Below are 18,082 nucleotides of genomic sequence, written 5' to 3' on the forward strand. Positions count from 1 at the left end.
TTGAGTAATCTCTGCTTTGAAGGGAGAGTGGAGGGGGTTGCTGTTACATGGTTTTATTATTTTTTGAATTTTTTTGGAACTGTAGCCATTGGCTAAGAAAGTGTTAAGGATATGGTCAAGTTCAGTAGTTAAGGTTCTGTTATCCAAACAGATTAATTTCCCCTGTTATATAGCATTTTTATATTCCCATATTTTTGGGGATTGGGGGGTGACTGCTGGTGAATCTATCTACCTGTATGTGTAGGTTTTCTGTAAACAGAGAAAGCCAGGGATTCATCAAGTTGGCATGTAATCAGAGTGTCTGGGAAAAGGAGACTGTTGTTTTCCTTTTCGAAGGTAAACTGGATCCCAGGGTGTTGATTGTTGAAGTGTGTTGAGAAATTGTGAAATGTATCTAGGCCATGCGTCCAAATGGCGAACACATCATCCACATAGCATGGCCAAACAGTGGATTTATGTGGGACAGAGTTTAAGGTTTTTTATTGAAAAGTCTCCATAAAGAAGTTGGTTGGGGAGGGAGGGAGAATCCATGGCTGTCCCCCTCTATCTGTTTGTAGAATTTTCCTTTCCAAACGAAATAGCTTCAGTTCATGGTGGACTGAAATAGGACTGATATATTGGGAGGAAATTTGGCCTGGATGAAGTCTAAGGTATCTTTGAGTGGGACATTGGTAAATAAGGAGGAGACATCAAAACTGACCATTATGTTGTGTGTTGGTGTGAGAGATTTTCTATACTGGCTTTAAAGTGGGTTAGTTTTTTTTTTTTTTTTTTTTGTGTGTGTGTGTGTGTGTGTGATGGTGTGTTGCCAGTGTATTGTGTGAGCACTTCGGATAAATGTTTGGCTAATTTGTATGTGGGGAAATCAGTGCCATCCACAATGTAATGGTACATTTTGCTTATGGATTTTTGGTAGTCCATATATCAGTGTGTGTGTGTGGGGGGGGGGGGGGGATCTAGAGTTAACCCACGCTACCGGCCAGGATGTATATATACGTCTGAGTTACCATGGATGCGAAGTGCATATTAAGATTGTAATACCATTGACATTACATTGAAATATATGATGGATACGAAGCGTATGAGGATGTGTATTTGATCCATAATGGCCGATAAGGTGGTTAAAAGGTTTTAGCCCGTTAGTCACTTTCACAGGCTAAGTCATGTGCATATGCACATATGTTGGTTAGACATACCTACTTGACTTTTATTGACTGTGCTGTGAAACTTTAAATATTTTAAGAATCAAAATGATATAATTCAAAGAATTAAAGAAATACATTTGTTAGATTGTACTGTTCAATGTAGAGTTGACCTTATGTCAAAAATATTGAATAAGAAATTAAAGATCTGTTGTCATGTGATATTTTTGGTATTGCTCTTGACGCAAGTACTGATATTAATAATATTGATTGCTGACAGTAGTAGCTCATTATGGTAAAATAAATCACAAAAAATCAAAAAAGAATTATGCACATTAACACCAATGTTTGGTGATACTAAAGGATCTGATTTTTTTCGGAATGGATTTCACCAATTTTGGTGAAGAAAGATTAGACTTGGGAAGAAAAAAAAAACTCTTGTATGTAATGATTGACAAGTGCCCTAGCCATGTGGTGGCAAAAATGTTGGATTTCTAAAACTTTTAGGAAATGAAATGTCTTCCAGTTTTATCATTTCATTGTATAATTCATGATGAAAATCTGTGTGCTAAAGCATCTACTAAACTATTAAATGAAGTTAGGAATATTGTGGTAAAAATAAATTTAAACAGCATGGTCAGCTCTCACATGCAGATGATTCAAATTCTTATTGAAAGATATGGACTCACAATATGGTGATCTGTTGTTACATTTAGAAGTTCAGTGGTTAAGCAGAAGCAAAATTTTATGTCGATTTGTAGCCTATATTGTTGAAATTAAAATATTTTAAAATGAATTAGGCAAAAATTTTCCACAACTTGATAATCATGTTTGGTTAATAAAACTTTGGATATTAATCAATATAATGAATTATTTCAATGATTTGAATCTTTGTCTGCAGGGTAAAAATATTACTGTCGTATATAATGCATCAAAAATGGAAGAGTTTTGTGAACAAACACATTTTATTTAGTTAGGATATTAAGATTCTACAGTTTATATATTTTCTCACAGTAAAAAAAAGTCATGGACAATGGTCAAGAGCCAATTGAAACTTTAAATGTACAATTCTTAAATGATTATATTGAAGATATAAAATTGGAATTTGAAAATCAATTTCAGAATTTGACTATGCATTGTGCTAAATTTAGTTTCATAATTAATCCAAAGGACTTTCATGAACTTTTATCATGGTTGTGCATATGTTATGTTATTTTGAATTATTTGGAATTGATAATTTAGAAACAGATAATTGAATTAACAAGTTTATTACAAGTTTAAACTTAGGAAATGCTCAGAGAACTAGAGAAATATTCCAAAAATCAAATTATAATAATGTTGGTGTCAATTCCTTCAATATTTATAGCAATGAAAAAAAATATGCATCTCTTCTGTCTCTATTTGGTTCATCATATATATGCAAGGAAATATTTACTCAGATGAATTACATTTTAAATCCACTAAGAGCCTGTGTAGCTCAGTAGAAGTGGCATTTGCACCCTACAGTGCTAAACCGCCTGAAGATAGACTTCAAATTCAAGTCTAGTGGCCGACTATAGGAACTTTTACTAAGCCTTTTTTCGACCGGTTCCCAAGTTAGTCGATTTCTGTCATGGACAAGCGAGTTTTTCTCCCGGAAACTCGGGTTTTTTGTCCCGTAAACTCAAGAAAATCGACCGTAGAACTCATTGTTTCAGACATTAAAAAAATTGTGTTAGGGTTAGGGACCACGAGATGGCGGCACTTGTTGTGCCGTATCTTCACTGCCGGCTGCTTAATTAGTAATAGCCTTGGGCCAGATATCTCTGATTGGCTATCAGTGGAGATTGAACTGCTCACTCAGTCTCCAAAAGTTGGGTCTAAAATGGCTTCGCCTACTCCCTATACAGGCACAAAAAAGCATTAGGTGATTTTTTATGATCCACTAAGAAGCAAACTAACGTGTAATAATTCTGAGTCATAGGTCCGTGTAAAAGTTTCCAATTACGAACAAAATTTAGACATCCAAAACCAATGATGTCATTGAAATTGTTATACTTGAGTTGATTTTATATATACATTTTTTTATAACTGTTTACATATATTTATCAATATTTATATACTTTTTTTGATAATTTATATATGAATTTGTGATTTCAATGTTCATTTGTATTTGCAATATCAAAATAATATTTAAAAGATTTTGTGCTATTTTTGTACCATACTTAATATTCATTTATAAGAAGAATAAAAGTTTTGTTTTTCTGTAATGTTTAGTTTATAAAATGCTATTTTTTTTACTACCCCCCCCCTCCTTTGTGTGACCTGCACGTTAAATCTTGAACATGCAAATTAAAAAATTTGATTTGTGACAAAAAAAGGTTGTTGAACCCTGGTATAAGGCAAACACACAATCCTACAGTTAATGTTACATCTATATACATATCAATTTCAATAGTATGTGAAGCTTTATAAATTTTAAGAGAGGTTATCATGGGATGCAAAATTACTGTTTGATCCATTAGTGGCATTTATAAAATGCTACAAAGAAGTAAAATAAATTATCATCATCATGAACCATGGGCTCACTGCCAGTTGGTGTCCGATGCATCCTTCACTATCTTCTTCCACCTTTTATTCCATCCACTTGTATCTTTTGTTTCATGTTCTTCTCACCAAGTCTTTGTTTTTTCCAAGTTCACAACAAGTCCAAATCTCTTTCCTTCCTGATTTAAAAGTTTCAATGTTTTTGTAGCTCCTTCTTCCATAATAACAATCTCAAATACAAATTTCAGATTGTTAATTCTCATCCCATGTACCGATATTCCTTTACACCTTCCTTCATTTTATCCATTGCTCTTTCTAAATGTGTGGTGAAAATAAATTAGTTAGATCTTTAATTATATGTATTTCAGACATGGCCTCCTATTTCTGATTGAATCCCAGTTATAGTTCTATATACTGTATATTCCGGCGTATAATTCAACTTTTCAGCATTGAAAAAAAGTACTACATTTTTTAGATCGACTTATACGTCTGGTCAAAAATTGATTGCTTTCCAAGAAAAAACTTGATGTATCATACTCTGTTAAATTTATTAGCAATATACAAAAAGGGTAAATAAGTAAAAATATTTTAACTTATATCAAATTTATTTACAGAAAAAATTATTTACATGTTATATAATTATTTATTTACAAAAGAAAGTAGGTAGGTAACTACATAATTAAAATTTAATTTTCACTCTCTGAATGTATGAAAAGCTCATTGTACTCTGGTTCTCTAATTTCTTCTGCTATATCGTCATATAAATTGTATTCGTTTTCTCCATCAGATTTAGCATCAATTTCGTCATCATTGTAAACAAAATCATCTTCCGATCCATCTAATTTGTTAGATATAGCACATTTTTAAAAAGATTTTATTACTGTATCTGGTTTTATTTCATCCCATGCTTTCACTACCTATTCACACATAGTTACCAAAGACGCATGTCGCATTTGTCCTCCTTTTGTGTAACTTTTCTCTCCTTCTTGCATCCACGCATTCCACTGTTTTCATAAACTGTCTTTAAATGGCTTGTTTATACAAACATCCAATGGTGACAGTAGTGAAGACCCACTTGGAATCACTGCCATATTGGTATTATTCTCTCTTAATAAAGATTTTGTGCTCTCCGTTAAATGGGATTTGAACATGTCCCACACTAAAAGACTGTTTGCATTTTTTAATGCACCTTGTCATGTATTCCAAATATTTTTTATCCACAGCTTAACTCCTGCTTCGTCCATCCAACCATTCTCATGAACAAAAACATTTCTTGGAATTTTGATCTTTGGTATTGTTTTTCTTTTAAAAATTATCATAGACTTTAATTTAGTACCATCAGCCATACAAGCAAGTACAACTGTGAAACGGCTTTTTTCATGTCCAGTTGTTTTTTAAAGAAATCGTTTTACTTCCTTTCAATTCTACTGTTCTATTCGCGATCATGTCAAACATAACTGGAGTTTCATTCATATTTTCGATTTGATAGCAATTATAAATCTTTGAAAACTTATAACTTATCATCCAAATCCTTTGGCAGCTTCTGTGCGATTTTCATTTTTAGTCGAAGCATTAAATTTTTCCTTTCCATAAACCGGCTACACCAACTCACTGTAGCTTTGAAGTTTTCGCTGTCCTTTTTATTTGCTTTGCCCCACTTCAAAGCAAATAAATGAATATTATTTCTGGTTATAATGAGTCCATTTTGGCGATTTTCTCGAACCCAATTGGCAACATTATTTTCCAGAATAAGCCACTTACAAATTCCTTTCCGTAATGCGCACTTATTTTTTTGCATTTTCATTATTAAAGTTTCATTTTTCCTCCAATCGCGAACTAGTTTTTTGTTCACTCCGAACTGATGTGCAGCAACACAGTTAGTATTTTCTTTTGCAAATTTAATCACTTTGCACTTAAAACTCACGTCATATTTCATTCTTTCAAAAGGAGCCATTGCACTTTAGTTCACTATTGGTCAACTGGTCAATACGAAAAATAAATTTTTCGAGTCGGCTTATACGACGAGTATACTATAAAAACTCAAACTCATAAAATTCCAATATCGACTTGTACGCCGGAATATACGGTATTTTCTTCCCACATTACATTCTGTATTACTCTTAATGCCATGAAGGTGACAACATGTTATCATCTGATATTCTATATCAGTGAATGCCAAATCTAGCATTTTCTGTTTTGGACTTTTTATGATTTCCTTGTTTCATTTGATATCCAGCTGCCATCTTTATTGTTCACTAAATTCTTACTCACTCTAATTGCAATTCTTTGACTTGTTCCTTAAAGTGATATCTTCTTAGGTGACTTCAATATCTACAACTCCATCTGGCATCACTTTTTTCAGTTCCAAGAACCAGGCTGGAAGAGATGCTGAAGTTTTGGTAAACAGTAATCTAACTCAAATCTTTCATCTCTAACCAGATAATCTTCTCTACTCTTGCTGCATACTTGATCTAGTCTTAACCAATTCTTTTTCAAATTATATTGTAGTGATCACTTCTCTTAGTAACTCAGACCATCCGTGATCTAGTGCACGTTTCTTTTTACACAACACTTTTCCCCCACTCATTCTCAACCATGTTAAATGGATGGGTGGCATAATTAAGTAGGAGTTACAAAAGATAATGTTGTTTAAAGTATATTATGGTGAAGGAAGTGGCAGAGTCATGAGGGATATATAGCACATGCAAAAAGGTCAACAAGCATAGTGGAATATTGTGGTAAAAATAAATTTTGTTCATTTTTACCAAGGTGAACAAGGTAAAATCAGTTTTGAAGAAAATTAGTCTAGCAGACCCAGAGATATCTCTGAGTTCTTTACTATGTGGAAACACAAAGAATGATAATTAATGAAAGGTAAGTAATGAAGATTGGTAAGCAGGTGACAGAAGAAATGATTTCATTACTAATCTTCTTCTCCCCCCCCCACTACTTTATGAAGAGAAAGCCTTAAACTTTGCCGCATAGAAACCCAACTATTTGGCTTAAGATATAATAGATATATATCATAAATATATTATAGAAATCCTAATATCACAGGGTAAAATTAACCAGTTCTGATATCAGTGGCCTAACCACTGAACTTGATATAAAAAATTCTTCATGACCTATGTATTAGAATAGAAATGTTGATAGTAATGGATGTAGATTTAACTGTATATGTATACAGGGTGGTTCAAAATTCCACCTAAAAACTTTAAGGGGAGGTAGACAACATCAAAATCAACCATATTCATATAGGAAAGCATGACAGGAAATGCCATCCGAAAGTGATAGGTGGCGCTGTTCGCGAGCGCTCCAGGTGAGCAATTGAGGCTTTCTCATTCAAGTTTTTGACGTCGTACGAAAAACATGCGTCATTTTACAAACGAGATTTCAGACATGCACCTCATTTACCATATTATGTATCCAACTACTATTGAACTGTTCAGTTATGCCTAATAAAGTTTTTTACACTACTTACTGCCTTGTGTTATTTCTGTATCTTTGTGTCCCTGTTAGTACCTTCCAGTGGCGTTTCCGGTCATGCTTTCCTATGTGAATATGGTTGATTTTGATGTTCTCTATCTCCCCTCAAAGTTTCTATGTGAAATTTTGAACCACCCTGTATATAATATCTATAATCTATATCAACATCTATTCCTTATATATTTTTTTTATTTTAAGGTCATATTATTATATCACTGTGTAAAGAGGATAAAGGAAAATGGCTTCAAAGAATCAAACAAGAAGTTTGTGTTCCACAGGTAAATGAATTATTGCATAATTACATATATTTAATGCAACAACCAAATTAACCAAGGATGTTACTCATTCTCTTTGTGCTGTATTCCTTATTCTTTTCTAGTGAATACCAAAACTGGAATTCTCCTCATTGTGGAGCACTTGTTTGTGGTGGAGTGGACCTTTCAGTGATAGTACTGCCCTTTTCATTCACTCTTTCTTTCTTCTCATTTTTTTACTTTACTTCCCCTAGTCAATTTTTACTATCCTTCTACACCACCATCACTGAAATCTATTGCCCTGCTGCCATGTTTCCCATGTAGTGTACACCCCCTTGGGTTCTGGTGGACTTGCTTACAAGGATCAGTGGAATTACAGTTAAGTCTCTAATCCCATGGTTGTGGTCAGGACCCAAAGCTTGCTGTAGTGGTAGTATATCATCTGGGGTAGTCCTGGCATTCCACTCCCAAGCACAGTCATTGCTTGCTGGTCGATAGTTTTTCTGATCATCCATGCAACAGGTGAAAAGCCAATAAGGAAAATATCACCCTTCTTTATTCCAAAGGGTTTAGAAGAACTAGCAGTTTCTCCCAAAACACTTAAGAAATTGCATTCTAGTGATATCCTTGTAGAAACACCGTATCAACAACATTCTGAAAACTACTCAGAGAATACCAATAGATGCAATACCAATCACCATAACACCTCATAAAACACTCATTTCTTGTAGAGGAGTGATCTCGGAATGGGATCTCTTTGATATTCCTGATGAGATCTGTTCAGTGCTTAAAAGTCAGGGTCCATGACTGTTCATATATGATATTGGAATGCAAAAAAAGGAACTTAGCCATCACTGCCACACCTGTTCTGAGATCCTCTTATGCTGAGAGAGGTGGCAGTTAAGAAAATGTCAACAGCATCTCAAACAAGTCTTCCACCATCTGATATTTTACCATACTAGAACTTTATGATTGCTCTTCTCTGTTGAGTGTATCACATGCATGATCTGTAGTCCCACCCCAGAAACAACTTCAAAAATGATACCATTCGATGAGAATCCACTTGTCAAAAATAAAATTATGCCAAGGATATCACTTATAGATAAACCAGTCATCCCCACAGAAAAATGGATACTTCCATATCCACTGAAAATGTTCTGATGCCTTATTGAATATTTTTCCACTTGGGGAAATGGATACTGGCTATTCATACTTCAGAAAATCAATTAATAAATATAAACCTTACAAGGGTAATCCTTCAACCTTCCAGAAATCGCACAGGTCTACAAGCCTGAACAATAGGAAAATTTTTGTAATGGAAATTTCATGGGTTTCCTCCAGAATATCAGTGATATCAAGATTTTGCTGCAGAGACACAAGCCTTTTTGTTTCTGTACTCGGAGTGTCAAGCAGCCAAAAAATATCAACAAAGTATGGGATATTGTTAAATTGTGAATGAAACTATGTTGTGTAATTTATTTTTTTTCATTCACATTTAACATTGCTTATTATGTATTAATCATGATTTGTATAAAAATTATTTATTATTCCTTAATTTAGGATTACTATTTAAATATTTATTCTAAATTTAACCTACTATTAATTTATTAAGCAATAATATGTGCAGAATTTATAATAACTAAAATATATATATGATGTAACGAAAAGTATTATTATAATTAATTCTATACGTAATGAAAAAGCTGATTAAGTAGCTCAAATATTCTGTTTATTCTTATTTGTGAAAATTTAACGTTATGTAATCACTCATGTAGTATTAGAGCATTGTATTACATTAGCGAAATGTTTGCGTTCATGTGTTGTCATGGAGACGCATGAAATAAACAAGCACGAGTCGAAGAGAGCATGACCTTCGGACTGAAAGGAGAAGAAAAATAATAGAAGATTTTTAATTAGAGAGAAGAGAGAAAGTTTTTGCGGAGCGGGAAGGAAGGTAGGATACATGCAAAAGAAGTGGAAGAAAATTATAAGTTTTCTAGGGTAGAAATTCATGAGAATAGTGTTTAGAAGTGAGCCAAAACATAGTGAATCATATACTTAGCTGCAAGTGAAGTCAGCTGTGTTGTAAAGGAAAATTAATGCCGTATCTGGATAAATAAAGAACTGGACATTCAATGAAAAATTCTGATTAGTTCCAGTTAGTCTAGGATTACGTCTTAATTCTATGTTGCCCTGAGAAGAATTATATTGAAATTAACTAGTTTCAGAAAAGTAAACAAGGAAAGATATCAGTGCCTTATTGATGTGTTTTTTTTTGAGTAGTGAAGAGCAATTAACAGTAGTTCAGTTAGATCGTTGAAGAAATTTTATTAATGTGTTCCGCTAACGTAAATAAGTTAATTCATAACTGTGCTCACAATTAATAGATGTATTGGAGATTGTATCTGGTAAGAGTAGTCATACTTCTTTGTTTATTCTAACATTAACATATCTTCGAAGTTCTAAGTCCGGAATAAGATTGCTTGGAATATTGTCTACCTTAATTAGTGCTTCCTGTGAATTTAAACATTAAGTACAGCTGATAGATATGTGGAGACTGATTAAATAAGAAGTTTTGTTTTATTAACTTGAGTTAAGAAAGCTTGTGATTTTGAAGCTGTGAATTGTATGTGAAAGTTTAGAACATTGAATTGGCATGAGTGACTTAGCAAGATGTATTAAGTTGATTGTATTGTTTCATTTTAAAGCAGAATTCTTGTATTTGTTATATATATATCATATATTAAATGTTTTATTTTGTTAATCTAAATATTGTGTTTGCCTGAATTCCTTTTTATTGCACCATTCATAAATATTCGAATCTTGCAGGAACCCCAAGTGGAATAGTAAATAATTCGGCCTAAATAAATGAGGAGACTGCTAACTTAATTAAGAATTGATCCTACTATTTTGTATAGACCAATCTAAAAATATGGTGGCGCAGTATAATTATAAATTTCCCTACTTTTGGATCGGTGATCAATTTGCAATTAGTTGTTATATTGATAAGAGTGATTTGAACCAAGATGGTGGATTTAGAACATAACATGAAAATAGAACGTCACGACAATATATTTCCTAGACACCCTACTAAAAATAGTTAGACTTCCCACCACAACAAGCTTATTAGCATTTAAACATGCTCGGGTCAAAGCATGTTATGTGAGACATCAGTCAAAAACTATCATGGATCCAATTTGTCATTGATTAATCAGATAACCAGTTCAAAAATTGTGGAACATAATGAATGCATTGTTGCTGATCTCATAGCTATTGCAGACACTTCAGAAAATTTTGCCAGCATTTTATCCCATTGGTGCAAAAAAGCTTTTGCATCAATGGGATAGATTCATACAATCATTGAAATGTTAAGGAGAAACTAAAATGAGCTTATTTATTGTCTCACACTACCAAAGTAGGTCCTGATGACATCCATTATGAGATGATAAAAAATCTTCCATCATCTTCTGTTCATCTCCTTTTCATATTATACAACAGAAGACTGAAAGAATAAGAGTTTCTGGGTTCTTAGCATAAATCAATTGCCATTGCCACCCCAGAACAAGGAAAGAATCAATCATCAACAAACAATTATTTTTCTGTTGCTCTGACCAACTGTTTTTGTAAGATCTTGGAAAAAATGTTAAATGCAAGGCTTCTCTGTTGCTACAAAAGCCACAAACTTCTTTCCAACACATGGTGTGGTTTTCATAGACGCTTATCAATTAGGTTCATTTGGTCTGTTCAGAAATGTGCATTAAGAGATGCTTTCTTGATATGAGATTATCTGGTTTCAGTCTTCTTTGATGCGGGAAAAAACTTATGAAGCAGCCAAGATATGTCATATTAAAAGACCTTTTTAATCTTAGTTTGAGGGGACACTTATGTTTTTATTAAAACTTGCTATCCAAACGAGCCATTCTTTCACTGAACAACTTCCTCCCACAATTGGCAATGTTCTTTTATGTCGATGACTTCACAATTTTCTGTCACTCCTGCAATTTTAGGTAGTTGAAAAACAACAAGTAATTGATAGGTGTCTATTCATGGGCTCTTAGTAATGGGTTCAGGATTTCAGCGGGGGGGGGGGGGGGGACATCTGTTTACACCTGTGCTGAAAACATATCCTAAATTTAGCTGATTTAAAAATGGAAGAAAGTATTGTTCCAGTAGCACCAGAGGCTAAGTTCTTGGGACTCATCTTTGACAGACAGCTAACATTCCTTACACACATTTATCAACTTAGGGAAGAGTGCTAAAAAGCATTGAATATTTTTTGCACTCTATCCTATATAGAAAGGGATGTTAATTGATGTTCCTTCTTCTGCATTTATTGTACACTTTTATGTTCAAAGTTTGATTTTGATTCCTAGTTTATAGTTCTGCAAGGAAGAGCACACTGATGGTTGGATTCTATCCATCATCAAGGCATACAAATAGCTACTGGTGCTTTTTGTACATTGACCATTCAAAATCTTCACATGAAGCAAATGAACCTCTTTTATTACTTCGGCAAAAACAGTTGTCTATGTAGGTTGCTCTGTTATCAACAGAGCAACCTACATAGACTAGCATCTTTTCTCTGTATTGGGAAGTTCAATGTCACACACATCAGACTGCCATACTTCCTTTTGGTATGCTTATTGAAGAGATTTTGGAAGCTTTTGGCATGAATGTTGACATTACCTGCTCCAAACATAGCATCTTTACTCATGCATCCTCTTACTTTGTCATCTACAGAAGTTTTATACTCTATCGTCTATCTGCAGTTGTTCAGTGCACACAAAGCAGGCCACTCTGATTTCTTGCCTGTTTATACTGATCAAGATTTGAGATCTCAGTTTGCTGTGCTTCCTGATGTTTCCATATCTTACCAGATCCCACTGGTTAGATTCTTTAAGTAATAATACAACAGTTGCATGCCATTCAGCTTGTATTTATGCATATAAAACAAAACTTTTAATTTATACACTCTCATTCAGTTCTTTACAGGCTATCTCCTTTGATATGTATAATCCACATCCAGTGCATTTTGAGTTTTTGCAACTGCTGTACAAAATGAAGACTATTAATTTTGATGTTTGGTTGTGCTGGATTTCCAGACATATTGGAATTACAGGAAATGAGACTCCGGATGTGGCTGCTAGATCAGCTCGCACATTTTCAATGTACCATTTGGCAGTCCTATATACAGACTATTGACATTTTATAAAATCAAAGCTATTTATCCAAAGGCAGTCATCTTGGCAGGAAGCACTAATGTAGAAACCAAAGAGTGGAAGTTGTTCTAGCTAGGCTCCACATCTTACACATTCTTACTGAGGACTGATGACCCACCAATGTGTGACAAATGCAACATGCTTCTCACCATTTGACATATTCTGGTGAAGTGCTGGCACTTTACGTGAGAAAGAGGAATAAAATTTTTACAGTATATGGCTGAGCCATGTACATTCAGGCATATTTTATCAGACTAAGATAAATTGTATGAAGTTTTTAACTTTTTAAAAAGATTTCATTTCTACAATCACATTTTGTTTACATTTGAATACTCCATTGTTTATTTTAATTTTTTTAATATAACTTACTTACTAATTTATCTCTTTATGATTATTTATTAATACATTGCATATACTATAACCTCTGATATTATTCACTATAACCTTTGCTGTCCTTGTTTCAATAAACCATAAATCATCCCGCCTTTTTTTTTTTTAAAAAAATATACACACACACACACACAGAGTAGAATCCACTTATTGTGATCGTGGATAATATTATCAATTAGCTATTGTTATCAAAATCAGTCAGTCAATCCCAAAACACACCATTTAAAATGAATTAAAAATAATCCATCTATTATAATCAAAGTTCCAGTTATTGTTATCAAATTCCTCAAAAGGCAAATGTTTTGCCTTTTGCTTCTCAGAATTCTAAGAAATAACGGCTAATCAGGAGAAAATTTGACAAAAGAGCATTTGTCGAAATCTGACTTTTTTTTTTTTTAATTCTCTATAAATCTTATATCTTCCAGGTATATGCAGGTGGGTAATCTTAAATCTTCCAGGCAAATGCGGGGGGGGGGGTATAAATACAGTCTAATTGTGATTTTTCAATTTTTCAAGTTTATTTCCGTGCTCTCTTTCAGTAAGGGAATTTGACTTCAAGTGCTCATTAAAACAGCTCTTAGCAATATGACAGAAGCAAGTGAAAAACGTAAGGATTTATCTTTTCAAGAAAAGCAAAGAATATGAGTGCTATGAGTTGTCTAAAATGAGTCAGCATAGTATGCCTGTACATTTAAAATTTCACAACCACTCTTGTGTAAGATCTTAAAAAAAAAACAGATCAAACATTGAAACTTCAGCTCTTACTTACTAATGAGAACATGGATCAGAAGAGAGCCCGATCTCGTAAGGATACTCAAGTGGAATCAGCATTAAAAATTTGGTTTAATAATGTTCGTGAAAAGAATGCTTTGAATAATAGGCCTTTGATGTGTCTAAAAGCAGAAGAACTTGCAAGAACAATGGACAAAGAAAATTTCACCGCAACCGATGGATGGTTTCACAGGCAGAAAAAGCGAGAGAATGTTGTGTACAAGTGTATTCATGGTGAAGAAAAAAGTGCTGATTTTTTATCAGCTGATGCGTGGATTAAGATTGAGTGCCCAAAAATTATTGCTGAATATTCTCCCGAGGATATTTACAATGCAGACGAAACAGGACTATTTTCGTGCAATGCCTGAGCATGCTTATTTGTTTAAAAATGAAAATACTAAAGGATTTAAATCTTCAAAAGAGCAACTGACAGTCCTCTGTTGTACTAATATGAAAAGCGAGAAACAAGAGCTCCTAGTGATTGGAAAAAGTAAAAATCCTTGGTGTTTTAAAGGTATTAAAAATTTGCCTGTTGACCTGTTCTAGTCAAATGCTTGGATGACTAATGACATTTTGAACAATTATTTAAGTGGGATCTTAAATTAAAGCGAAAATTTGTCTTGGTAGACAACTGTATTGCGCACACAAACAATTTATTGTTAAAGAACATCAAAGTAATTTTCTTGCCTTCAAACACTACATCATTAATTCAGTTGTGACCAAGGCATCATATGAGCTTTTAAAGCTTATTATGCGAGAATTATAGCTGAACTTGATTATATAAAAGAGCAATCTGATGCAAGTGCAATTGGAAAAAAAGATTTCCCTTCTTGATGCATTGCATTTGGTAGCAATGTCATGGAAACAAGTCTCAGAGAAGACTATTGAAAACTGCTTCCAAAAAGGTGGATTTTTTAAGACAAACTCTGAAACTCCTTCTTCCAAAGAATTTGAAAATCTTACAAATGAAATTTTTGATAAAACGCCAGACGATATGTCAAAAGAAGAATTTGAAAATTGGTTGGATATTGATAACAACGTTGAAGTGGTGGCTATAATGACAGCGTCGGAAATATCTCAGCTGCTTCCGATGAGAACTTTCAACTAATAGTAGAAAATGAACCTAATACAAGTATAGAAGAACAGATTTTAGAATCTCTATGAATACTTCGTCGTGGTGTGCAACATAGAGCGACAAACTTCGAAAGGCATTAAGAGTATGAGCAATTTATTCATGAACTACTATATTCAAACACACGACAGACAACACTAGATAAAATGTTTTAAATTAAATTTTATGTTGATGCTTATTAAAAAGTTGTTTATAACAATAAATTAAATAATATTATTTATATTATTATTTAATAAATAACTTTATTATAATAAATAATAATAAATCATCATCAAATTCCTGCCATGTACCCTCAAGGGGTGTACAGGATATGATAGTACTACATGAAAAATTTACATCATTACTAACTTCCTATCTGCAATTTTCCTCCAAATCAGTCTGTTACTTGTCAAGAACTCCAACATTATCAGATCTTATATTTCTATCGTCTAAGGCAGTGCTTCCCAAACTTCGGAATGTCAATGGATATTTATTGTATTTATATTCAATACAAAACATACACAGCGAATATTGCAAAAATCAAATGCATATATTATATTTTTTTCCTCTTACCATTTGGTTCTGAAGACGATGCGGGCTGTTCTGGTAAAATGTGAAATAATGTCCTTTTTTTTTTTTTAGTCTGTTTCTGCTTCTTCTGATTGTTCACGGGATTTTTTTATTTTTATTTTTTATCAACCACTTATCCATCTCAGGGTTAAATTTTTTAACATAGAATAGATCAAATAATATCACCACTTACCAATACTGGCACACCACAGACTGATAACATGAAATTAGTGAATATTACCTGAATAAGGGAATCCCCCGGACAAGGAACATTTTTCACTTTTGTGACTTTTCTCCTTTTACAGTAATTAAGCCTAACACGAAACAGACAGCAAAGGCAGTCTGTTTATTAAAACGTGCATATGATTGGTGTGGTATTAACAAATGATCGCACAACCGAAAGATAAAAGCATAGCTGACAATTGAGTTGAAATGCTAACGCTCTTCAACCGAATTCCATATGTGAAACTGCCATAACATTCATTATATATATACATTACTTAGTTTTAACACTATTACGAATTTTAACATGTTCGGTTGAATTTTATTGCTGCCTTGGGAAATAGAACTCACATCTAATTAATAACAATAGTTTTTAGTTAGATACTGTGTTTGCCCATGCAACATATGGTTTTGTTTCAGTCTATTCAGCATAGTTTCTGTATAAGGGGACATGTGATTCATTAATTAGTGTGTTTTTATCCCAGTTGTCTCTAATTGCACTATTTGTTGAGAAATATATTACACAGACTCCTCATACCTTATTCACTGGCATAATAAAAGTACTTATTTTTATTGCCTCTGCAGTATAGTGGCTCTTAGGGAGGGCGTGTTGTTTACCACTGCAAGCGAGTTACTATATCCCTACATGAACTTGTTTAAGCTTTTTTTCATGTGTGAAGTATGTGCGAAACTTTTATTGGTAACAGAAAACTAGCTCGGATGACAGTGATAATATAAAACGAGTTTTGATATGTATATAAAGTGAATATCAACAGTCCCTGATTACGAATGCGTTACGAAAGGGACAGAAAGATTTGGAACTTCCCTGGAGAGCATTCGAAGTAAATACAATTAAGCACTGCTTTGAAATGAAACATATGAATAAGCAATATTTACTAATATTCGTTAAGCGCCAAAATATGCAGGAAGCAAAGTTTGTGAACCAACACCAATGTGTGAATTTTTCCATTAAAATATAAAAAATAACAAAAAAATAAATAAAAGTTAAATACGTTTCTTTTAAAATAAAAAAAATATACTTAGTCTTAAAACATTTTAAATTAAATTGTTTTCATTATTTCACGGCCCCCCTCAACAAAACCTACGGCCCCAAGGGGGCCATGGCCCACAGTTTGGGAAGCGCTGGTCTAAGGGGTACTTTGTACCATATCAATCCACCTATATCTTGGTCTTCCTCTGGGGCTTTTCCTGCCAACCTGGCAGAGAACCTTGTTTTGCTAATCTTTCCTCTCATATTCTGTTTAAGTGACCATACCACCTGAGATTAGCCCTGCTAATGCATTCCTGGATGCTGACAATGTTAAGTTCTTTCTTAATATCCTCATTTTTAATATGATATTGCCATTGATGCCATCTGTTCACACCTCTAATCTTTCTCAGGACTCTCATATCTGTGGTCTCTAGTCTTTGATCAAGTGTTTTAGTTCTGACCCAGCTCTCAGATCCATAAGTTAAAACTGGTTTGAACACTGTCTTGTATACAGCTAATTTAGTGTTCCGACTAATTTCTCTCTTATTCCATATGAATTTATTCAATTGACTTCCTACCATACCAGCTTTGTTGATTCTGTTGTCTGTTTCGTCCCTCTGTCCAGCCTTCTGAACTATGCAGTGCAGAAACTGTAAGACTTTTATACCATTTTTATATGTAAGATTTTTATACTTCAGTTTTTCTGGGCGAATTTCATCTACTCCTGCTGACTTTCCAGTCTGCAGGAGTAGATTTGAAGCCTTTGATGACTTTGTCTACTTCAAGAATGGATATGTATTCTCTTTCTTCCATTTCTAAGCTTCTTCAACAACCTCCAGAATATTTTGCCACCTTCTTGATATTTATTTTCTATGTTCTTGCCAAAGTCTTCCCATGACTTGGTTAGTAGTTGGAGGGGACCAATCATTCGATGCTGTCGGCACACTCTCCCTCGATGAGTCTTTGGACTCCCTGGAGGTGTCAAAATAATAATAGTAATGACTTTTGTTTAGCTAGTTTTACACAGTGTTTAGCTTTCTTACATTTGTGTCTGTATTCTCTAAGAGCACAAGCTGACTTATTTGCCAGTACTTTTTATATGCTTTGTTCTTTTCCTTCACTGCCTCTTTAACTTCCTGTGTCCACAATGGAGTTTTTCTATTCTTGCAGACAACCTCACCACATGCCTCTCTGGCTGAATCAATCAGGGTTTTCTTCAAGGCTTGCCACTGAATCTCAAGGTTTGGTTCCTGTTCCCAAACTCTCATTTTTACTTCAATAATCTTTGTGTATTTTAGTCTATAGTTCACATCTGAGAGTTGCTCAACTTTTAATCATTTTAAACTTTCTTACATGTTATTCTTTTCAATATGAAATTCAATTTTATTCTGCTCAAGTCT

The 18,082-nt window shown here is 33.6% G+C and overlaps 1 protein-coding gene across 1 annotated transcript in view; it reads left to right on the top strand.

Annotated features, from left to right (window-relative positions):
• Nucleotides 1-18,082, top strand: part of LOC150102901 (E3 SUMO-protein ligase RanBP2-like) — a 673,019-nt gene that overhangs the window by 164,205 nt on the left and 490,732 nt on the right. Inside the window, exon 12 of the mRNA XM_090397978.1 lies at nucleotides 7,353-7,432. Within this exon, the coding sequence (XP_090254104.1) occupies nucleotides 7,353-7,432 (80 nt within the window). The remainder of the gene's footprint in view (nucleotides 1-7,352; nucleotides 7,433-18,082) is intronic.

This window comes from Typopeltis vanoorti, chromosome 9 (assembly GCF_054136105.1).
Source record: "Typopeltis vanoorti isolate ZY-2024b chromosome 9, IOZ_Tvanoo_1.0, whole genome shotgun sequence".
NCBI classification, from domain to species: Eukaryota; Metazoa; Arthropoda; class Arachnida; order Uropygi; family Thelyphonidae; genus Typopeltis; species Typopeltis vanoorti.